Raw genomic sequence first — 24206 nt, forward strand, 5'->3', positions numbered from 1 at the left:
CCCGGCACAGCCAGGGCCTATCCCCCTTTTTTGCACATATGAAATGCTCCCAGCTGTGCTGCACAGCAGAACATCTTTCAATGGAGATGAAAGCCTGTGAAATGAGAGAATCCTTTCTTATTTCTTTCACATTTGTGTTTGTTGACTGCAGTTCCAACCAGGTGGACTCGCAGTGTCTTGCAAGTGACACCTGGAAGCAGGTACAGACTGGAGACACAGCACCCTCAATGTCCAGGTGAGTAACAGCAGCCAAGGAGGCCTCTGGGCTCTGCAGGGTCCAAGTGTGGAGCATTACACACAGGAACAGCTGAGTAGAAAGACAGTGGCAGAGCTGCAGAGCTTGCCATAGTAGGGAGGCACAGTGGCTCAGCTCATTTCCCACAGTAACACAGGAAATAAGAGCCATGAGGGAAATGCAGATGCCTTCTGCCCCCATCAGAGGGGAGGAATGAGCTGCACTTCCACAGAGACATTCCTCTCACAGCCACTCACACCTCAGGTGTGGAGGGACGAGCTGGGGCTGCTGGTGGCAGCTGTGGAACACTGCCATCTGTGGTGCTCCATCCTACCCTGGAGGTGGGCATGTAGAGCTGAGGACCTTTGACACTGCACAAATGACTGCAAGCAGAGATGTAGCAGAGGGAACATAAAGCATTTAATAACTTATCATACAAAGCAACAAGTAATAGAAATGACAGTATTTCCAACCAAATATCCCCCATCCTAACAGTCATGCCTGATCTCTACAGTCCCACCCAAACAATTTCCCAGCCCCCTCCAATTCCTCCTCACTATCCCACCCCTGAATTTCCCTCCCCCAATTCCCACACAGTAATTGCCCACACTAATTACCAGCATGCAGGGCATGGGGAACACCTGTTCCTTGTGTGCAAACACCTGAAAAAAAGAAGTGGCAGGGAACTGCAGGTCTGTAGTAGGTTGTGGAGGCTCTGCATAGAACATAACCCCAGACCACAACCCCATCAGCTGCTGGGGCAGCATCATCCCTGTCATTGGGGGATGTTGCCAGTGGTGGACAGGGACACAGGGAGAAGCCACACCTTGGTGTAGCTCTGATCTGCTCATGTCCAGTCCAGTCCTCTATAGCACTTTCCATCTTCTGTCCTTTGTTCTTAACCGTATCCTTCCTTCTCTTCTGCTCTTTTTCTTTCTTTTAGGTGTCTTACCTGTATCTGCTTTTCCCCTCTTCTGTTCCTTTACTGCTCTGGTCAGCATCCAGTGTCTGCACCGCAACTCTAGGTTTTGGGATCGAGAAAGGTACACAGGGCATAGATTTGTACAAGAAAAGCTCTCTTGCTATGCCCAACCGGTGACAAAAAGGGGCCCTCAGGACCACAAAGGCAGCTTGTTTCTCCAAAAAAAAACACAACTTAATGCTTTTCTTTATAAGAAGCATTAGAATCTTACAGAGGAGATGAAAATCATCTTCACTATGCTTTTAGACTGTGCATAGACTAGACCAAGATGTGTGGTGTTGCTTTGATACCTTATGAGGAGCACTGGTATCAGTGGATGAAGCTAACATTGTCTCAGAAGCACAATAATGGAGTACTTTTGTTTATAGTTGGCCTGAATGCAGTACAGGAGTGTGTTGCAGTAGTACTTGTTCTGAAATTCTAGGCTCTGACAAAGAAGTTTAGCAGGGTCCAAAGCACTTGTGAAAACAGTAAAATATTATTACTTCCTGTGTTAACAAATGAGTCTGTTACAATAGGATGATGAAAATAATGCTGCTTTAATGTGCTAATCATCAAACAGAGGATCTAGTCAGATTTCTAACTTCCAGCTCTTTAATTTTAGAGGTCTAGTTTGGAGCCTAGGGGACGCATACAAGTTTGCCTGCGTATTAAACCCTTTACGGCATGGGAGAGAGCAAATGGATCGCAGGTAAGGCATTTATTTAATCATAAACAAAAAAACAACCCTTAAAGTATATATGTTTTCTTTCCTGTAAGATGACCTTTTAAAACTTTTTTCATGCCTGCATTACTTGTGCTTCCTTGTAATAGGGATGTGTTTCACTTGAGGACTCAACAAGCATTATACTGAAGTCCCCTAAGAGCTCATTGGGAAGAATGAGCGGTAAAACTTTAGGACAGACAACACAGAAGTTCACCTTTTCACGGGTAAATTAATTGTCTTTAAATGATTTTAAGTTATTTGTGGAAAAAGTTGCTTGTCTTCTGTTACTTCATATAAAGCAAACGAGTTTTTCTTAACTGTCTTTAGAATTATCAACGTGTATCTGACTCCTTACAAGTACCTAAATATTGCTTAAACAAAATAAAGAGATTAACCAGCTTCTTGGTAACATTCAGGTGTTTGGACCTGAAGCAACTCAAGAAGAATTCTTTGAAGGTACTGTGAAGCAACCAGTGAAAGAGTTCTTAGAAGGATGTAATTGCCTTGTTTTTACATATGGCGTTACAAATGCTGGGAAAACTTACACATTCCAAGGTATGAGCAGAAATGCTTTTCTTTGAATTAATTTCTTAAAGTGAGAACTACTTCTAGAAGAGAGAGATGTTATGACTTCTTACCTAGTTACTCAACAGGCCTTGTACGTTGCCTTCTTTTGAATACTAGTAGCCTTGAAAAGTCGTCTTCTTCCATAACAAATATTACTAAATTTACAAGTGTGTAAGACAGCATACACTACAATAACTTTGGTTTTTGTTCCTACTATAAATGCGTGCATCTTAAATGCTGTTCTTTATTTGAAGGCAAAGTATGTCTGAGTTTGTTTGATTTATTGTAGGCAGAAATTAAACATTCTGAAACATTTGATCAAGGTATTTCAATCTTTTTTTCAAATTTCTGATTTTAGTAATAACAGCAGCATAGAAGATTGTGTTCCCTGAGCTTTAGTAGTACAGAAATAATACATCAATCTCCTTTCTGGCTGGGAGCAGTTGTTTTTTATGTTTAATATTGTCATAACAAATGAAACGATTGGGTTCACAGGAAACAAATTCCCCTTATTTCTGTTATTTAGTGTTCTGTTACTATGTATTTCCAATAGTTTTATATGCGTGGAGCTGAAGACTTTTCCATAGTAATACCTTTTTAGGACTTAAATATTAAGAATCAACAGGGTAGTATGTTCAAAAATTATCTTTCTATGCACCTTCCATACAGCACTATAGAAATTCTTCTGCGTATTGTCCTCTCTTGTGTTCATGACTGACTTTAAAACACTGAAGCTTGCTTGGTATTTAGTGACAGTGGAAAAACTAAGGCGTGAAGTAGGCAAGATGTGGAGGTAGTTGTGTGCTCCAAGAAAAGGCAATGGGAAAGGAGCTGAGTTACTTTAACAGTTTTTATGAGACTTGTAGATATTTCTAAATAGGGTTTGTGGGACGAACGGAATGTTGTAGCAGAGACATCACTCTGGTTGTTATTTCAGGGTTGTTTCAGAGCGGGAAGGGAGCCTGGTAAGCAGTTGAAAATCTGCACGTCTGTTAAATGTGGGAGTTTGCTGTGGGTTATTTTTTCTTCTTAAGGCTAAGCTTATGCAGAATATTCTGGCTGTTTTAAAGTGATGCCCTGTAATGTCTAAGGAATGGGATGTGAGCTGTTGCTTAAAGCCAGTATTTTTCAGGGAACAGTCTAGTAACACTGCAAACATTGCTTCAGACTGTAACTGGCCTCTAAATTCTTTGTGTATACTTTGAGATTAGAATCAGTTATCTTTGTCTTCATTTATGTTTATATGTTGCTTACAATAGTAACCTGGCCCTTCTTTTGTGTATTGCTTACAGGGACAGAAGATGATGTTGGTATTTTGCCAAGGACGATGGATATGTTGTTTAAAACTGTTGGAGGAAGGCTATACACAAAAATGGATCTGAAACCTATTCGGTGGAGAGATTACGTAAAACTGACTAATGACGAAGTGAGAGAAGAAATTGCTCTTAAAAATTCATTGCTTCGTCTGACAAAAGAGGTAGGAAACTACTTTATAAAGAAATGATGAGTACATGCATCTTGTGATAGTTCAGTGTTATCCTTTCCATTCTGTAATGAAAGAGGGTTCTGTATTTACACACAGTTTTCTATTTGTCTTTCTGTTCCTGCTGAAAAAGAATGAAGCATCTTATTAGTGGTGTGCTACACCGCACTGGGGTATTTTAGTTGTGGAGTATGTTAACTTGATCTTACTGATGAGTTGGTTAAGTGTGGACTTCACAGTGTGAAAGGCAGGTGGCAGTAAAATTCCTTCTGAATTATTTCAAGAGCACAGCTGAGTATGAAGTCTGGCTCCAATGATATTTAAGTATTTCGGGGAAAAACAACACCTGTCTTCTACATGAACCAAAGATGTGTAAAACTGTTCTAGGTTTAGTGAGTATGTGGAAAGAAAATGCAGTGAACAGCTATATGCTGATCTCATCCTACTCCATTAGAGAGTTAAGATGTGATCGTGCGATATAGGTGCCTCCTCTAGTTTCAAGACCCGTGTTCCTAGGTAAAATACTTGACCTTATAAGCTAAGTAGGTACAAGCTTTGCTGACTATACAAAGCCAGATCTGGGTGAGTGTCATGTAGATGAAAACTTCTATGTTAAAAGTTTTACTTCTAAGCATACTGTATCTGGTAGGTGAGATTCCTCCTCTTCAGTAGATGAGAATTTCTTTCTACTTTTGTGCTCTATAAAAAAGCAACACAACCTGAAGCCTGGGAACTGAGTATACATCTATGAACATCATGAGATCTACATGTTGGGAGCTATTCTGTATTTTCTATGACCAAACTACTTAAAAATAGTATATTTACAAAATTTAGTCATAACTTCATTTGTGTAACACTTTGATAGCCTGAGTTAAGAAATAATAAGCTGCTTATCTACGTTAAGTGATCAAGTATTCTACCTTAACTTCCTTTTCTGAGAGTTGACCTAATAAGCCATAGGATATGGAAGTCCTGAATTAAGAAAATCCCAATAAGAAAAATATTTCAGGAGTCCAAGATTCATGAAGGGTAAAATGCAGATTATAAATGGGCTATTGAAAATCATCTTATTAAATAACTCCTTTTCCTGTTGGGGATTCTCTCCCTATTTGTTCTTTTTCTTTCTGAATCAGGAAGCTGAAATGCATCAGATCTTATAGTAAAGGAATTGTCAGAAATGAGTAGTAAGGTGAAACCAGTCAAAATGTGTAGCCAGGATTTTTGTGTTGGCACCTTGGAACTATACTGTATTGTTTTCTGGTAGAGCAATACAGCTGCTTTTAAAATAAATAAATAAATAAATAAATAAATAAAAGCAACCAGTGGTGTATTGGTGCTGTACATCAATAATAAATCCTAAAGTCTCTGTTTTCTTTCGTAGGTAGACCATCACAACAGCACTAATGACAAATCCCCAGCTGATTCTAAGGGTATGTTTTATATTAAACAGTAGCAATTAGAAAAGCTTCTGTAAGGTCAACGACTGGCTTTTTTGGCTAATGCTGATAATAAAAGGATTATTTAGCTTTTATTTGTAACAGAACGTAATAATGGGCAGGACATCTGGGCAGAAAACAGAAGGAATAAAATGGCTAGGACACTACTGGGACATCTATCATAACCTGGTTTTATGAGGTGAAAGTAAAACAAAGAAAAAGAGTATGATTTCTGATAAGATCCCTAGTGGTTTTCCGACAGGCCTTTAGGGCACTTAAGAACTCACTAAATACTTTTTTTTCCCTAAAAAGTCAGAACGAAGTGTCCTTACTAGTTCAGTTCTCTATATTGTAAAGACTGAAGAGTTCTGAATATTTCTAACCCAACTATAGATGTTAGATTGGGTTTTGGAAGTGAAAAAGCAAGCTTTATAGCAGGCGTGTCTTTGCAAATGTGTAGGGCAAGCGTCTTGACTTCCAGATACTTGGTGTTTGTATGAGAGGTGGGGATTCTCTGTGTTTATGTTCTGGGAAAAGTTTTAAGCTGTAAGCTTAACTATTACTTATTTTTAAATGCAGCTAGTTTTACTGTCTCTACATTGACTTGTAATATTTTCTACTTTGCAGGTGCAGAAAATCTCTCAGAAGGATCAGACCAACTTAGCAGATTATCTATAGATGATTTTGTGAAGTTCTCTGGGTTTCATTTTTTGAGATTTACAATGAATGTTTTTATGATTTACTGGCTCCTTTATCAAATGACAGAAAAAAAAGGACACTTTGCCTTGCTCAAGACATCAAGGGATATTCTTACGTAAAAGGTAACTAGAATACTTTGCAAACTGCCAAGCTTGTCATGGAATAGTGTAACATGTTTCTTCTGAGATAGAAAACTCTTAAATGTGTTCAGTGTAGCTTTAGAAGTGTCTGCGTGAAGGCAACAAGCTACATGTACGTATCTGCATCTTCAACAGTATTCTCCTTATTCCTGTACTTTGCCCATAAAGCCTGTGTGAACTCCACTGCCTTCATCATCCTTGAAAATGAGAGCCATACAGTCGTTGTAATGCAGACAAAATCCAGATAACCCATCCCCAATAAAAACTACAAGCTAAAACAAAAAACTTCTCAAATTGACTTCTGCACCAATGAATACAAACTTTCGGCTTCTGTAGTTTAAGAACTTAGCTTTTGTACTTTCAGTACTAAGGCTGCTTGCTTAATTTGGATGGAACATACTTTAGTATACTGGTAGGATAAACTGTTGTGCTATCCTATACCTTGCCCTTTTCTGTGGGAGGAAGAATCTTAGTCTTATCTGCCATCAGCTTGTCGTATGTTTGAGGCAGAGTTAATGAAGTATTTTATTGTCTTAACTAAATGTTCTTAGTTTGTATACCTTATTTCTTGTTCACTTTCTCTTTTGCTAGCGAAGCTTGCAAAAATCACTTTTCCTTCTTTTGAAAGGTTTGCAGTGGGTTCAGATTTCTGATTCTAAAGAAGCTTTCAGACTTTTTAAACTGGGACAGAAACACCAGAGTTTTGCAAGCACAAAGCTAAATACTTGCTCCAGCTGAAGGTGGGAAACTTTCACTAACATTGGGTGTAACATAGTGTGGGGAAGAGGGATGAATGAAAATATTGTTTATGGCTTTTTTTCGGGGAAGAGGCTTTAAAAAGGCTTGATATCTAGTGTTCCATGTGATATTTTGTGACAGTTTGTGATTCTAGTGCTTTGAACTAGAAGGATTAGTCCTTCAAGCAGATAAGTGCATACAAAAGCTAAGTGTTTTATCAAAAACTCTCAACAAAATAACTAAGCCTTCTTCCATGTAAGTAATGGTGGTTCATAAGGGGGAAGAAAAGCAAAATAAACCAAGATGGAATGTCTCTTTAAAAGGTTTAATGCATCTAGTAGAATTATTGTTAATTGAATCTGGAATAAATCCAGCAGTGTTTTGAACAGATGTTACAGATTTTAGAAAATGTGTGTATTTCTGGCTATTGACCTTGCTTCATTTCTCCTTTTAGCCACAGTATATTTACAATTAAGGTACTAAGAATTGAAGACCTTGAAATGCCACGAGTGACACGAGTCAATGAGTAAGTTCAGAGCAGAGTTCCCTTCTTCTTTTAGGATGAAATTGTCAGTTACTTTCAGTATTGATGTATTGATATTGGGCTACGGACACTAGGTTCCCTGATACAGCCTCCTGTATGAGTGGTGGTTCCCCATTTCCTGTCATTATGCAGTACTAAACCATCAAGTTGTAATGCTGTTCTATATCTTGTGCCCACTGTTCCACACAGTGTTCCTTTATCCTTCTCACTCAACTTCTGAACTAATGTAAATCCTCAGAAGGAAGAATATGGCAGAAAAATGGAAGCTGTGTTGGAAAAGAGTTTGGCAGGAAGTAGTGTGCAACTTCACTAGGAAAGCAACATTAAAAAGCATGAAAGGGTTCAAGAAATTGTTCCTCTAGGAGGAGTGGTTGTGTTGGAAATGATAAATAATCAATGTACATTCAAAGGCAAGAAAACTTAATTTTCCTTATCTGCCTTCAGATTATCACTGTGTGATCTTGCTGGTTCAGAAAGGAATACCAAGACGTGCAATGAAGGTGACAGACTGAAAGAGAGTGGAAATATCAATGCATCTCTCCTAACTCTAAGCAAGTGTATTAGTGCACTCAAGATCAGTCAGCAGTCAAAGTAAGTCCTTGTACAAACTGTAAACTAGTTGTAGATTTCAGATATCATGTACAATGTTTAAACTATTGTTTAAAATGCAGAGTACGAAACTATGTTATGAGTGAAAACTATCTGTAGGCTTCTGCAGATGTGTGAAGACTTAATGATCTAAGAAAGTGATCTATAAACTTGCCTTCTTTTTGTTGTTGTTTTTTGTTTGTTTGTTTGTTTGTTTTTTCAAATAAAACCATTCCAGTTCTAAATTTCTGAATGTGTTATCATAGACTTAAGCAAATTAGCGTTGTGGTTTTTTGGTTTTTTTTCTGGCCTTGCCTTCTCAAACAAGTCCTGGGGCAGATTATAAAATTTGTTTTCACTATTTTCACTTTAAATGTGTGAAATGTTAGACCTTTTCCTCCTTTGTTAGTTAGTTGCATTTATCATTTAGTTCTGCTGTAACAGTTTTCCTCAGGGATATTGCTGTGCTTTGTCCTAGCCAAGAGACATGGTCAGAATATATATATATATATATAATTTGGAAAAGAAAAATAATATATAGATATATATAATTACATATATACATATAGATATATATAATTACATATATACATATATATATATATATATTTTTCCAAACCTTGATGCAACTTCATCATTCTTTCTGATCTAGCTAACCAAATTCAGAGAGAAGAAAGCCTGCTTGCTACTTCTGTCTGAGGTTGTGCTCTAAATGAGTGCAGACAGAGCTTTCTGTATTTTAAACAATGTAGTATTTATTTACAGTCACAGCTGGATATAATTGCAGAAATCTCTGCTGATTCTCATTTGAAGGTGTCTTTCTGTCCCAAAGATTAGGTGAGCTCTGTGTTCATGAAATGCCACACTGTGCCTGGTAGCCTATTCAAATTCTGTTATGCTTAAAAGTAGATGAAAATAGGCCTTGCTACTGGATTAGTCTCTTATCTGTCTGTCCTTTCTAGGGAAGAAGGATTCCTTAAAATTAGCTGCTGCTTAAAGTGCTTTGATTTATTCAGATCTGTTTTATTTGTTGGTCCTGATCACTTGAAATTTTAACAATATGGGGGAAATGTAGTGATGACTTTGATAGTAATTTTCTTTAAAATAAGAACTCATTTACCACTCCTGCACTTAAGCTACTTATGGGTCACGTGTGTGACAGGAGCGTAGCTATGTGAAGCTTTTAGCTCTGTTTGCAGAATTCAGTAGCTGTAGAGAGTCCAGCAGGTAACCTCACTAGAGAACAGTGTGTTTAGTCACGCTTTAGGAGTTCTCTCCTAATTTTCTGTACATCACCAGCTGTTTGATTCAGTGGCTTAACCTTGGTTTAGGAAACACCAGAGATGTTGTGATAAGTATATGCTTCTTTATTTCCAAAGTATTTACTATTGTCCTTTCCTAGAGACAATATACTGAGAGAGTGGTTATCTCTGATTTTGTTGGGTACTGTTTTCTTAGAAGTAGATAGGTCAGTTTGCCAGATGTGGTAAGGGAAAGAGAAAGGTGAGAGAGAATTTAAGCTAACGTGAGGCTGTATGACCTATCTTAGGCTGGATGTTGAATGTACTTTTTGTTTTAAATGTTCTCGTGGGTTGTCTAAGAAGATAATGGCTGCACAGTAGCTGGAACAATCATACAACCTGTCTGCAAACTAGCAAAAAGATTAAATTCAAAACAACCCACAACTCAAAATGATTTAAAGACTAGTGCAGTTATTAATGTGTTGTCTTCCACTTGGATAGCTCTCACATTGAAATGAAGCTGTTAACTTCTGCTAATGGGATTTGTTGTGGTTTTTGTCTTCAAAGGGTGCAGCAGCACATACCGTTTCGTGAAAGTAAGTTAACACACTTTCTTCAGGGATTCTTCAGTGGAAAAGGGAAGATACAAATGTTAGCAAACATTAGCCAGTGTGCTTCAACCTATGAAGAAACACTCAATGTGCTAAGATTCTCAGCTATTGCACAAAAAGTGAGTATGTTGTAGTCTATTTTGTTGATCAGTACTTATGATTTGCATTTAAAGAAAGAATTCTGTTCTTCTAAGAATATGAATCTATTTGTGTAGTATCTGTAGTGAATCTGGGTGTTTGTCTCCATGCAGCAGTCAGGTTTTTTAATTTAGTGTTTTAGTTGAGCTTAATTTTCCTACAGTGTTTTCTAAAAATCTCTACTGGGGTCTTTGTGTTTCTTTGGGGTTTGAGGGCAGAAGCATCTTCTGAGAATCTCATTCCTAAAAAGTATTCAACCTAACAAGAAGCAACTTGTTACATCTGGAGGAGATTTTATGCTATTTACTTAATTTTTCTCTCTTCTCAAAATATGATCCCATGTAGGAAAGCAAATCCAGCTACCCCATATGTTGCTGCTGTTGTAATTTTGAATATTGTCCAGTTCAAGTGTTGACAAAAGAAGTGGAGCAGTAAAGAGTTTGAAAAGCTGTGTTATGGCCATCAGATGCTTCAGTGGGAAAGTGGGGGTTAAGCGGAATGGGTAGGAGTGAGTGCTATGATATAACACTGAAGAAGTTAAGCTGTCAGATCAGTGCTACAGTCTTGATGGAAAACTTTGAAGTGCTGAGAGTTTGTGTTTGAAGCACAATTGATGGATGTGTGCCCTTGGATTGTGGCCTTATCTGAAAGAGGTTAAGTGTGAAAGTAGAGGGAGCAGCCTATGAGGGTGATGTGGCGCTGCAAGACAAAGAACTGAAAAGATGATGATCAGTTGCATTGAATGCAACTGGAAACTCAAAACATAAAAAAAGCAGAAATCTATGGCTGCATGAAGTGGCAGTTCTTGTACATTGTTTGCCTAGTGAAACTCTTGAGGTTAAAAGCAGGATTGGAGTCTGCAATAACTCCTTTGTACTTTCTTGAAAACTGGTTTAAGTAGTGACCAAACATCAAATACTATAAAATATATTAGCTGTTACTAGAATGCCACTTGTCTTCCCCCCATATGAATCACTGTCATGTTGTATGTGAATTTGTGAGGTGGGTTTTGAAGCTGAAATTAAAAACTTCTTGTATGGCTGTCTTCATAGTGGCTATCCAGACTATCTGTAGAAATAACAGCTATTATGTAGTCAGCTATTCACCAGTTTTAACTGATTATAAATTACGTTTCAGGGTGGAGAACATAGCATAGTGCCTGTCACCTGTGTTGATCCTGAGGGCATTCTTGATTCTGTGCATTATGATGTCATGGATATTAAAGAGCAAGCTGAGGCAGCACATAGTTCCATTGTATCCCTGGAGGACCCGAAGGAAGATATTGGCTGGTTTGAAAAGCAGCTGGAGAAAACTAACTTTGAACTGATGGAGACCAAAGAAGAGCTACCAGAGAAAAACACCAAACTACTTAAAACTGAAGAAGAGCTGATGCAGAAGAACAAAGGTGAGTTATGCGATGTGAAAGGTAGAAGACAGAAATAGTTCATTAATCTAAAAGAGAAATAACCAGTTTGAGTAGGAATTAGAGGAGATGTTCTACCTTTAGAACCATAGCCTGTAGATAAGTGATAGTTTGTTCCTTGTGTATATTCAGGTTCAGCAATTCCACGGTTTTTGGTTATTTCTTTTCTTTTTTTCCCCCTCTCCTTTAAACTGCAACTAGCAGCTTTACGCTTTCGTAAGTATGGGGTTAAATGTCTATATCTTGATTTTTACTTTTATATTGCAATCTCTACTCTTCTTTATGTCTTGTTGATGCAATGTTTTCGTTCCAAGAAATATAGAAAACTTTTGAATCACTCCCAATAAGTGAAGACCACACGCAAATTAATTAATCTGTTCAAAAGCTACCTAAACATTAGAATATCTGGAAAAATTGATTACTTAATAAACTATCTATTGGCTACTTATGTAACACAACCTTTTCTGTGTCTTACAGACTTTGAAATGCAGGTGATTAAATTGGATGAGTCTGTTGAGCAACTTAAAGAAGCAACTGAGGTAACTTTATCAAGAAGATGTTGTGTAAAATTGTTTTAATACCAACTTGTGGTAGCTTAAAATGCTATTCCAGTAGGCTCCATTAATAGATTTCTTATCGAGCTTAGCTTAACTGAATTTGCCTTTAATGCACTGTGTAATTCAGCTACTTAACACTACATTAGAAACTGATGACTGATTTTTTTTTATTTTTTATTTCCAAGAAAATGAATGCACAAAATGAAAGGATTCGAGAGCTAATGGACATCGTGGTGCGGAAAGATGACATTATTACAGAGCTACAAGACTTAAAATCTCATTTAGAAGAAAAAGTAAAAGATTATGTGAGCTTTACACATTTCCGTATCCTTATACAAAAAAAGAGTATTGCACTTGTCATTATCTGAAGGTGTACTTGTTCTGTCTGCTATTGAAATTTGTAACTGATGTCTATAGAGTCACTGGGTAAATATTTTAGCTGTATGGTTTTGTGTAAATATTTGCCTACAGAAGATTACTGAGACTTAAGTGCTCCTTTTGTTAAGCTTCAATGTAACTGATCTTATATCAATACAGGAAAAGACTACCTACCATTTAACTACCATTAAAGCAGAACCGGCAGAAGAGAACACTAATAAAGGAACTGAAAGCAGCCAATTTTCAGTGCTTTCAGTTAAAGCACTGAAACAAGAGAAAACTGAGTTGGAAGTGAGAAGAAAGCGCAGTACTGATGAAGATAAGCCTACTGTGGAAGAGCCACCTCCAAAGAAAGGTACAGTTTCTTCCATCGTTGAACAGGGTGTCTTCCAAAACAATAAATTGCTTCCTATTCCGGATAGGAAGCAAAAGGCTATGAAGCGCGTACCTTATGGTATAAGGAGAAAAGCCACTGTGTTAAACTGTAAATAGAAGTAACTGTTATGTAAATATCCCTTTTTCAGAAGGTCCTATGCTGCTCATTTTTGAATGCTTAAGAAAAAAAGTTTTTTGCACTATTTTTTTCCTTTTTGCTGCTTTTTCCTCATCTGTTGATGCACTTGCAGATTTGGTAATAGTTTTAAAGCAGTTTCTTTAGGATTGTTTCAACTGCTGTTGCTGATCTTCTGGGTAGCATCAGCTGTTCAAGTGCTTTTTTTTGTTTGTTTGTTTTGTTTTTCCTGAAGCAACTATCAAAATTGTTGACGACCTGCTAATTGCTCGCTCATGGGCAATATTTGAGCAAAATGGTTTGGATAAGCTCTGATGCATTTAACTTCACTTCTGGGCACAGCTGAGCATCAGTGTTCCTAGAATTACGGAAGGCATATACAATGTAGAAGGGAAAATCTAAAACTTAGCTGTAGTCCCTTCCTTTCTTGTATTCCTCTTGCAAAATATGTGCAAGGGAGAAAGTCAAGGCCTTCTTCGGATGAGATGCTGTTCTTGGATGATTTGTCCCTGCTGCCTTTATTTGGCATAAATATTGAATCCTAATGTGACTACTGAATGGCATCACATATAAGCATCTTACCAGAGACTGAGGGAGGGATGTGGACTCCTCCATACTCCAAATAGTAGTGGGTTTGTTCTAATCATATGACCAAAGCTCTCATTTAAAAATTAATGACAGCAATGCTCCACATAGGAATTAAAATGGGTAGCTGATAGTCACAATGTCAGCATGAAGTTTTCTGTTAAGAAGTACTGAGTATTCAATCATGTTAAAATTTTCTTCTATTTGTGAGTATTAATAGCATCCAATTTCAAAAACCGCATAATATATATTCTTTAGCTATGTTAATATACACAGTAGAACAATGAGCACAGGTATGTTGTGCTGGTTCTTTTGTAGAATTAGTTATATAAGTAGCACGAGCAAAAGTGTTTTAGGAGATGCTAGGTTATCTCAGCTTCAAGTTCAGGGTATTTACACCATTCTCTGAGCTTTTAGGTCTTGTTTCCTATGCTCTGTAATAATGCTTTTTCCCTACTTCTTGTGTAAGGAGTTTCTAGACTGAACATTACACATCTTCTCCCTAGTCTTATTTATCTTGCTTTAGTGCTTGCTTGTTGTTTTCAGCATAAAGTGTTTAGATTACTTATAAATCGTATTCCCCTCACTAGTGTTGCTGGGAGCAGCAATCAAAACCCAAAACCTGGTTTGGGGTGGAATATGCCACTGCTGTTTCTTCAGTATGACTTTTAAATCAGTTGAGGGCTGTATATAAAACTCCTTAGATGAGTTAAGAGGCTGTTTCCATGCAGTACATATGAATCTGTATGTAATGCAGGCTGCACATGGGCGCTATAAAATTCTGCATTTCTGTGGTTGTAGTAATAAAAGAACTGTACAAGAATCACCATGGAATATATTGTTGTGGTGACACAATCCCTAGTAAGTCTTGACTTACATTTATTTTTCTAATACTTAAAGTATGCATATTATGGAATGGACGTAGCTGGATTCTAAAGCAGTGATGAAATACAGCAGAAGTCACTTTTGATAGAAAGAAAATGCATGTGATTTTAGCTAATTGCTCACCAGTTAAAGAAAAAAACAGCCCCAAGCTAATGGAATATTTATGGAAACTTGAATCTGCAAATTTGTACAACTTTATGAGTGAACTTTATATGCAAAAGAGTAAGTGTGGACAGAAGTAGGAATCCTCATATTTTGTTTAGAGATCAACTGAATAAGAGAGACAGATATCAACACTTAAGTGATCAACTTGTCCAGGGTTTTATCTTTCTTTTGAAAGTAAGAGGACTGTGAGTTGGAATGAAATTTCTTAGAGAACTGTTTATCTACCATTTAGATGTAGATGGAGTGATTCCTGGCTGCCTTATAGGGATTGCTGAAGCACGGAAGATAGAAAGAATATAGCTGTGAATTATCTATCTCGTTCCCATGTTTCTTAAATCTAATTAGATTTTCTACTGGTGTGGAGTGGAAGGTTTGAGTAGTGCCATGGTAAAAGTGTTCTTCCAGACTGAAAACCTTTTGCTGTTAATTCTGTATAGAAATCTGAGGCACCTGATTACATGTTCAGAGGACTTTAATTCCTTCACTAGTATCAAATACTATGTGATGTGAGGGCATGGCTTGCATATTACGACAGTTTTTCACTTAGAAGTTGCTACTTGGTGTTGTGAACTGCTATGTAATAATGATTTTAATCAATCTGAGCTACATTCCTTTTCCCTTTTTTTTTTTTTGTTTCTTTGTTTTCCAGTAGTTGTAAATGAGAGAAAGAAAAAGAACACTGTAGATCAAAAGACAATTGAACACATGAAACAAAAGTGCTCCGCGTACCGAAAGGAAGTACTAGCACTGAGGGAAAGAACTGAAATCTTGGAACATCATTTAGCTGTGCTTGAAGAACAATGCGGAAGAGAAAAAAATAAAAAAGAAGATTTCAGTAAGCAGGTAACAAGCCTGCGTATTCAGCTTTCTTTTTCTGAAGAAACAGCTGATGTCCTCCGTGAACAAATTCTGCAGGGTCAAGCTGACTATCGGGAAATTGCTTCTGAACTGGATGAACAGAAATCTATAAATATGACACTAGAAGACAAAAATGCCCAACTAACTAACAACATAGAAGTTGCCAAAGAATGTATAATTGATAAAGTGTCACAAGTAAAAGAAATGCGGACCAAATTAGATGAATTATACAAATGTCACATACTGCACCAACCGTGCCCCTGTGCCAAGGAACTGACCCAATCAATTGACCCAGTGCAGCCTTCAGCCGCTGCAGCGTGCACAGGCATGATGTTGCAGGTGTGAGGCAACACCTGGAATCGCATCATCGCCCTCTGAAAGGCAGCAGGGCTGAGCTCCGCAGACCGAGTGCAGCACTGACCTGTAGTGAGGAGCGGGCAGCTGCTGGATGGCGTCCTTCATTCTCTGCACCCTCTCCTCCTCTGCAGCAGCGCAAACAGCGTCCTGGAAAAAGGCAGGAAGGGATTCAGACACCAGTCAGGCTGGAGAGCTGCCACAGGTTTGGGAACAATGGGGACAGCGCGCTGGTGGTCAGCACCGAGGCAGACTAAATGCCTTCCAAGAGGCATCAGGGGAACACAGCAGCACGCAGCCTGTGCCATCAAGGCCAAGCAGTGCAAGCTCTGGGGGGCTTTACAGCCTGATTACACAGGCAGCAGGCATTTGCCTCCAAGATGCTATTAACCCCATTCTACCAATAGCTGGGGAACAGCAAAGGAAAGGGAATTCTCACAGCCATTGTGAATAGCTTAAATAAGCACCTCCTGGCACCACAAGTGCCATCAGTGAGAGGTAGGATGTGGCAAAGACATGCCTCATGGGGCTAACAGAAAGAAGACCTCAGAGCTGGGGCACTGCTGCAACCACTAGCCAGGACGCCCAGGGAACAGGTACGTGTCATTTCCAAGACATTGCCCTGAGCTTACCAAGAACTTGTCATACAGCTGGTCGGTCAGCAGAGGGTTTGGGAGCCCCCTGAAATACATCTTACACAGGGAGCTCACGCTGTGAATGTCTCGGACGCTGAGCTCTGGCACCTGCTCCGTATCGAATTCATGGCTGCAGAGAAGGACACAGAATTGGGCAGAGGGCTTTGAGAAAGACGAAAACAAGTCCACAGCCACACAAAATACAGTCAGGAAAAGGAAGGGGTTCCTCTGAATGCCCGCAGCATGGCATTGGCTCCTACTGCCAGCTGTGTCAGTCGCAGCAGTCTTACCGCAGTTGCTGGATCTTGGACAGGACACCGGACAGGCGGTATATCCCGCGCACTACGCTATGCTGCTCAATGAATTCCGAGCAGGTCTGGAGGACCTGGGGGACTACAGAACAAGAGCCAGCGGTTAGCTCAGCTTCTTACTCAAGTCCTGGTTCAGGCCGTGCCCTTCTCACATCCCATCCACTAAGTCCAGCCAGGCTACCGCTTGCTTCCTCCTTAGAGGAGAAAGCTGGCAGAGACAGCTGTGAGGAAACCGCACAGAGATGTGTTCTTGGCTTTCCAGAAATGCCATGATGTCACGGAGTTCTCTCTAGAGCTCACTCCGGGACAGTGGGCACAAACCCGGGGCAGCAGGAACAAAAGCCCCCCCCCCTTTTCTCTATCGGCACAGCGCGGCGCAGCCCGGCCTGGCCATGTGCGTTTCGGGAGAGGGGAAGGGAAGGGAGATTGCGATTAGGTCTAACAAAAAATAAGGGAGAAAAAAGGTGATCTGAGAACGAATGGCAGTTTAATAACCTAATAACACTAAACAACAACAAGAGAGTTTCAACAAAGAGAATACCAAGTCCCCAATCTCACTGATGGAGCTGTGGAAGGCAGGAAGCTCTGACCACGTTGTCTCCTCGCAGGGAGCCGGGCCAGCAATCCCGTCCCCTTCCTCACTTCCCTTCCGGTGCCCCACCCCACATGCCCATCAAGGCAGCCCACAGAAAAAAAAACTTGTCCCCTTTACTCCCATTATGAGGCATGGTGTTCTGATGTGGAATACCAACACCAACCAAATTGCAAAACCATAACACATGACCTATTAACAGCCTGGAGAAAGTAATTCTGGCAAAGCCACAGACACTTCAAGTCCCATCACAGCTCCCTAGAAAATCTAAAGACTAGAAAAGCTAGGAAAAGAATCCAGGATGTTCTCTGTTGCCAGAAGGCTTCCTGCAATTTCAGGCTGAAACAATTGCTAAATATGATCTCCCTTTCTCATTTAGATACACAACAGAGGAAGATCTCAGGAATGGGCTGTTCCTTACCATCACGGCCAGAGCGGAGAAGGTGCTCCCCCAGGTCACACCCAAACACCCCTTCCTACTTTGGCTCCGGCTCCGTCGCTCTCCTGGGGCGGGCCTTCACCAAGGAGCAAAGGAAGGGGAGGAGCTTGCCCCGTCTCCTTGGCACTGCGCAACAAAACAAAGAAACCAGTTCATTTCAGGCTTGGCTAAGTTGGACGAGGCCAAACATAATGCATTCGACAAAGCATGTAATAACGGGAAGAACATTCCCAACAAGGACACGCAAGAACAGATTTTCCCTATCCCTGGAGGTGCCCAAGGAGCTTAATGCAGTCAGCTTGCTAAGCTTGCTGAACTTAGGCATTAACGAACCCCCTTAAAGCCACATTCTGACCCCATTTTACTAACCCGCATTATCAAATGTAACATATGTACCTGGCTTTGGCAAGGAATTCAGGAGGGACTCAGGAACTTTTCCACTGATGAGTTCCACGCACTCACCAGGGAAGAATCCAACCTGTAATAAGAACAAAAAGACAGGTGGGAATTAGCTCGAGCCCAGAGCCAAAGGGAAGGTCCTCTGACACCGACACAGGGCAACTGTTTGCATCCAGAAGCCATCCTGTGCAAGCAGAGCAGCTCCAACCAGAGATTCCCGACTCTACTCAAGTTGTGCTCTCTAGTCGGAAACGTGTGCCTACCTCAAAGCCACGCTTGCCTCTCCAACAGGGGCTCAGCTCCTTTGGTGGCATATCAACAATGCTCACCAGATCTCCGACCTGCAAGAGATTGAAACGTCAATCCCACATTCAGCAAATCTGGTTGGAAAACACAGCTCAAACGACTGCCTTCTTCTATGCACGACAACAAGGAACGCCTGTAACTGCTTACCTCAAGGGAGAGCTCATCTGGCCCCTGGGCGACGTGGCTCTTAATAACATGGGCCGCCGCAATCGCTGGAACGTTGAGAGATGACACAGCACGCTCCAGCTGCGGCTTCCGCATGTTATGAGTATGCAAAACAGAGCACAGGCCATGGTCAAGATCTGAGGACAAACCAGGAGGATTTCAAGGTGAGGAGCACATCTTCTGAGAAAGGTGCAGCAAATGCGCTCCGTTCTTATCAGGAGCACTTCAGAAGGAGCTGCATGTCTCATAACAATCGTTTCTCTTCCTGGTGTGCATTGCCAGGCCATGCAAAGATGCATCTCTCTCTACCCAGACTAATCAGCAATGGCACTGGCGCAGACAGCTGGCCAGGCCCTTTTTGGCCCATTCTTTCCTGCAGGAGAGTACATCTGCAGCTCCCTCTGCTGGCTCAACACAGGGAACAAAGACCAGCCAGAGCTTCATACTGTACCTCCGTCGCCGCCACCTCAGGCTCACGGCTGATCCCACTGCATGCGACACCCATCATAGCAAGTGTGAAGTGCTGGAACAGAGCAGAAACACACTTCTGTTTTCTCTATTCACACAGCACAGTATGGACAGACTTCTTCAGAGCTACCCGCGCATACCCTACGGCAAAACCATGTGGGGGGACAAAACATGGCACGTACCTGGCAGTGAGATCACCTCAAGCTATCTGCAGCAGTTCCTTGTCGCTTTGCTCAGATGGAATGAGAGCAAAAGCTGCACCGAGGCAGCGGGTGGAGGGTGAGGAGAGGAGAGAGAAAGAGCAGGTCAGTGAGCAGGGCTAAGACAGTCATGGAATAACACACACAGCACAACCGTTCCATCCACTTCCTGCAAGACATGCTGAGTCTCAGGCTACGTGATGCCTGTTCACCTAGCAACTTTACAATGCTTCCACAACTGAGCAAAGAAGACAACGGAAGAAGCACGGGACGGGTGCCACCTTTACAGATATCCCCTTCGGAACATGTGTACCGGGGGAAAATTACATCTGATGGTCAAGAGTAAGCAATACAGTGCTGTGAGCTCCGACAGCCAGCAGTTCCCAACACCTCACTGCCCACCCATCCATCCCACGCTGGTTCAGCTTACCTACAAGCTGCTGCGCACGACGGTGTGAAGAAAAAGGCACTAAATGCACTAAAGGCACAAGAACAACAAAACAACCAACCACTCTGACCACTAGCTCACCCACAAAGGAACACAGAACGCACCGCTCCTCCCCTCATTCCAGCCGCTTCTGACATCGCCAACGGCCAACAGCCTGGTCCACCATGACCCCCCACAAGGCGGGGAGGCAAGACCACGTGGTCACATCTGATTCCAACACGGCTGATTCCACAACATTCCAGAACTCAGTGTGGGCTTGGAATTCTATCCTGGTGTGGCAGCGCAATGGGAGGTGTTAGGGCACAGCTGAAGAGCTGACAGACACAGGTTTCCAAAGGAGGGTGCCAGATTAACTCTGAGCATTCTTTTGCAGGGCTCTTCGGGATTCATCAAACAGATTTCACAGCCTAGGTTATTTCTAGAAAGTCCAGTTGACAAATGCTCACTTTGTCTGGGTAACGCCTTTATGCATCATGAATTAAAAATAAAATAAAATGAGCACGTGACCCTATGAAACTTACCTCTCTGCTCTTGTTGTCAGCCAGACACCTACGATGAGCGCTACATTTCCCTGCTCCTGATTGAATTCTGTGTTCCACTCTGCTCCATCTCAGGGTCTAAAAGAAACACAGACAGAAATGATGAGAAGATCCTTTTCGCAGACGAAAGCAGAGGCTGCACGCATATTCTCTTTAGCAAGAAACACTACTTGAGAATGCACAGATAGTTTTTTGAGAGGTAATGTGAAAGATAACAGAAAGCAAATAGATTACAGAATCACAGAATCACACAGAATGACCCGGGTTGGAAGGGACCTCAAGGATCATGTAGTTCCAACCCCCCTGCCTGGCAGGGCCACCAAACATACGCCTTTACTAGATCAGGTTGCCCAGGGCCCCGTCCAACCTGGTCTTGAACACCTCCAAGGACGGGGCATCCACAACCTCCCTGGGCAGCCTGTTCCAGGACCTAACCACTCTCCTAGTGAAGAACTTCCCCCTAACATCCAACCTAAATCTTCCCTCTTTTAACTTAAAACCATTTCCCCTAATTCTTCTATTGTCAGCCCTTTAGAAGAGTTTACTCCCCTCCTGGGAGTAAGTTCCCTTCAGGTATTGAAAGGCTGCAATGAGGTCACCCCGCAACCTTCTCTTCTCCAGGCTGAACAAACCCAACTCCCTCAGCCTGTCCTCATAGGGGAGGTGCTCCAGCCCCCTGATCATCTTCGTGGCCCTCCTCTGGACCCTTTCCAAAATCTCCATGTCTTTTTTGTACTGAGGGCTCCACACCTGGACACAATACTCCAGATGGGGCCTCACAAGAGCAGAGTGGAGAGAGGGACAATCACCTCCCTATCCCTGCTGACCACCCCTCTCCTGATGGAGCCCAGGATCCCTTTTGCTTCCCGGGCAGCCAGAGCGCACTGCTGGCTCATGTTGAGTCTCTCGTCCATCAGGATCCCCAGGTCCTTCTCTGCCGAGCTGCTCTCAAGGACCACTCCTCCCAGCCTGTACAGGTGCCTGGGGTTCCCCTGGACCAAGTGCAAAATCTTGCACTTTGCCGTGTTGAACCTCATTAGGTTCACGTGAGCCAGCTTTCCAGCCTGTCGAGGTCCTCCTAAATGGCATCCCTTCCTTCCACCGTATCGACTGCACCACTCAGCATGGTATTGTCAGCAAACTTGCTGACGGTGCACAAGAAGTTGATCAGATCCAACCCCAAGCAAGCACCAAGCCTCCTCAGGAAACACTTTGCCATCAGCTCTGTCATCACCTTTCCTTTCCTCCACACCTCAATCCCAAAGTGGTTTCCACATCTGCCAGCAAGAGTTACATCCCAACTTCTCATCTCACAGTGCTTCAACAGCACCAAATGTTGTTTGTGAATCACCAAATGTGAATCATGGTGCTCATGATTCAAATTACACAGAAATCCTAGCAGAAGTTCTCAGTGAGAACTGCACCTAACATTCCTCCTTCTACAAGCAAACAGGCCCAACACGTGGTCATGAAAATGCTTTCATCAAAAAGAAGCAGAGATGGCACGGCAGGACAGACGTACTCGGTGTGCATGTCTGAAGCCATTTGAGAACCTAGTCGTTCTTGCTGCAGGACCCCTGTCTTCTGTTAAAAGCTGAACGGTCCCCAGAGCACCTGTTTCCATCAGCTACCACCATCCAAAGCAGCCAGCCTTCTTACAGTCACCTGGCCCAAACATCCCTTTTGCTCTACACTTGATTCCTGCAAGAGATGGGAGCTTGGCACGCAGACCATCCTTCCAACACCCCATCCCTGCAGCAAGGGATCACAGCGCTGGCACAGCTGAAACAAAAAGGGTGTGTGAGTTTCCTGTTAGCACTCAGTGTGAACCAATCTACCACTGAGCAACACCGTGAGCCCCCACTCACCTCAGCACAGGTCAACCTGTAACCCCAGCCTTCCCCTATCCACGTGCACACGCATACTCATGCGCCACCCTCCCTGCTCAGCACACCCCCACGCACGCACCGCATCGTGTGCCCTCCTTTGCATTCACAGACGTGTTGGAACCACCCCTGGGAACACGTACGTGCCTACACCTTCCAGAAACTAAGAAGCTGAAGGCATTGCAAACTACACCTTGCCAGGGCACAGAAGCTGCTAGAAAATAACCAAAGAATAATGGAAAAGACTACTGACCATCAAGAGGCAGGAAAACCAATCCTCAGCAACAACCTGTGACACCAGCAACAACCTGTGCAGCAGCAAGAATGACTGGAATTTATGCAGGAGATGGGAATTGTATAAATACAGAGGCAATCCTTTGTTCAAATCCCAACCTTGGTGGAGTGTAGACTCCCCTCAGGCGCCCAGCGCTGTTTTGCTCACTTTACTGCCTTGCTTAATTAAATAAAGCTCTCCCTTTATGTATCACACTGGACTTTGTCTGGTTTTGTCATGAGAATCTATAACAGTAACCTCCTGGGCAGTGGTCCCTCTGAGCAGGGACAGCACAGAGCCTTCTCCACGTGCCTCCCTCATCTGGCTGTGGTCTCCCTGTTTCTCAGCACTGTCCTTTATGCCTACCGGAAGCCCCCCACAAGCAATAGCTTTCCTTTCTCACAACTAAATTTATTTTCATCCTTTTATATTTCACAACAGCTGTAGGAAACTGCAAAGCTCCTCAGCACAGCTCTCCCCTTTCTGAGTCAGGCATGCCTTACAGCACCTCAGCACCTCTAATGAGGGGAGCAATGTAGATTGGGCTGAACCAGGGCAGCCACAGCCACTACTGGAGAACTGAGACATGGTCCGATTGTTTGTCCTTAGTGGGCTGATTGGAACAATTTGGGTTTCCGTCCGTGTCATCATAGGAATTCCATGTTGTAGATGTCAGGAATGTATTCACAACAATCACTGCTGATGATGGCACAGGTACCCTCCTGGATAGCTGTCCATTTTTCCAGTGCTACATGATTCTCCAAGACAACTTTTCTCATGAGTGGTGCTATCATTCAGTGGAGAGATGTGCAGCTTGTGGCGAGAAGACAGCCATAGCACAGAACCACCAAGCAGTCCATTTATATCGATGTCTGGTGAGAAAAGTACGGCAGTCAGTTGATGTCTGTGGCTATTTGGAATGTATTGCACTGGGTACGTAGGGTCATCCCCAAGTACACTGCCTGGCACTGCCATACCCCAGGCGGGACCTTGGTCCCAGCTCCAGCTCCTGCCCAGTGCAGCAGGTTTACTGGGCCAGACGGGCTGCAACCAGGGGAGCAGCGGTTCCCAGGCGTGTTGCAGCCCGGGTTGGGCTCCGAGGGGCACAGGAAGGGGTTGCAGCTGGGACAGCGAGGAAGGGAGTAGAGGTTAGCATTCTCTGCTGCCCGGTTGGCTCTCTGTTTTAGAGTGCAGCTGGGACTGCTTTACTTGCTCTGGGCCACGGGAGACACGAGATGACCTCACTCCGCAGCTCTACATACATGGACTGTATTGTAGCTTTAAACTCCCCAATGCCTCCTTTTGAGTGTCTTAATGTGAAGTCTCCAAGGGGGGAATTTTCACTCCCCTGCCCACCCCCCGCCCCAGCAGCTCCCAGTTTCCCCTTGGGGACCCCGTGGGCAACATCTGCATTTGTAATCCGCATTAGCCAGAGTGTTATCAGTGTTGCTGCTCATTGTGTTCCTGTGCAGGGCCTGCTGTGCCACCCCCTGCAGAAGGGCTGGGGAGGGCTGGGCTGGCACATTGACTGCTGTGTTCCCTCACAGCTTCCCTGCCATTTCTCTTGTCCCTGCAGGCTCCAGTTCACCTTCTGCCTTCCAGCCATGATCATCCCAGCCTTCAGGAGAGCAGAAAAATCAAACAAAATGAGAGAGAGAAGAGTACCCAAAGTAGGAGTCAAACCATGATAGTGCGAGAGCAGCACGTGCTTTTCTCTGTG

The 24206-nt window shown here is 42.4% G+C and overlaps 1 protein-coding gene and 1 pseudogene across 1 annotated transcript; one reads left to right on the forward strand and one right to left on the reverse strand.

Annotated features, from left to right (window-relative positions):
* The first annotated feature begins 1485 nt into the window (after positions 1-1485).
* Positions 1486-12109, forward strand: LOC146757999 (kinesin-like protein KIF20B; annotated as a pseudogene).
* Positions 12110-15773: 3664 nt separating this feature from the next.
* LOC146758000 (rho GTPase-activating protein 33-like) lies at positions 15774-23912 on the reverse strand. Its single transcript, XM_085518639.1, has 6 exons — positions 23749-23912; positions 23518-23608; positions 17784-17838; positions 16750-16852; positions 16457-16589; positions 15774-15974 (listed from the first exon to the last, which is right to left on the reverse strand). Exons 1-6 carry the CDS (start codon positions 23910-23912, stop codon positions 15774-15776), a joined length of 747 nt encoding a protein of 248 aa, XP_085374765.1.
* Positions 23913-24206: the final 294 nt, after the last annotated feature.

This window comes from Coturnix japonica, chromosome 17, assembly GCF_054131305.1.
Source record: "Coturnix japonica strain WE chromosome 17, WE-NBRP24, whole genome shotgun sequence".
NCBI classification, from domain to species: domain Eukaryota; kingdom Metazoa; phylum Chordata; class Aves; order Galliformes; family Phasianidae; genus Coturnix; species Coturnix japonica.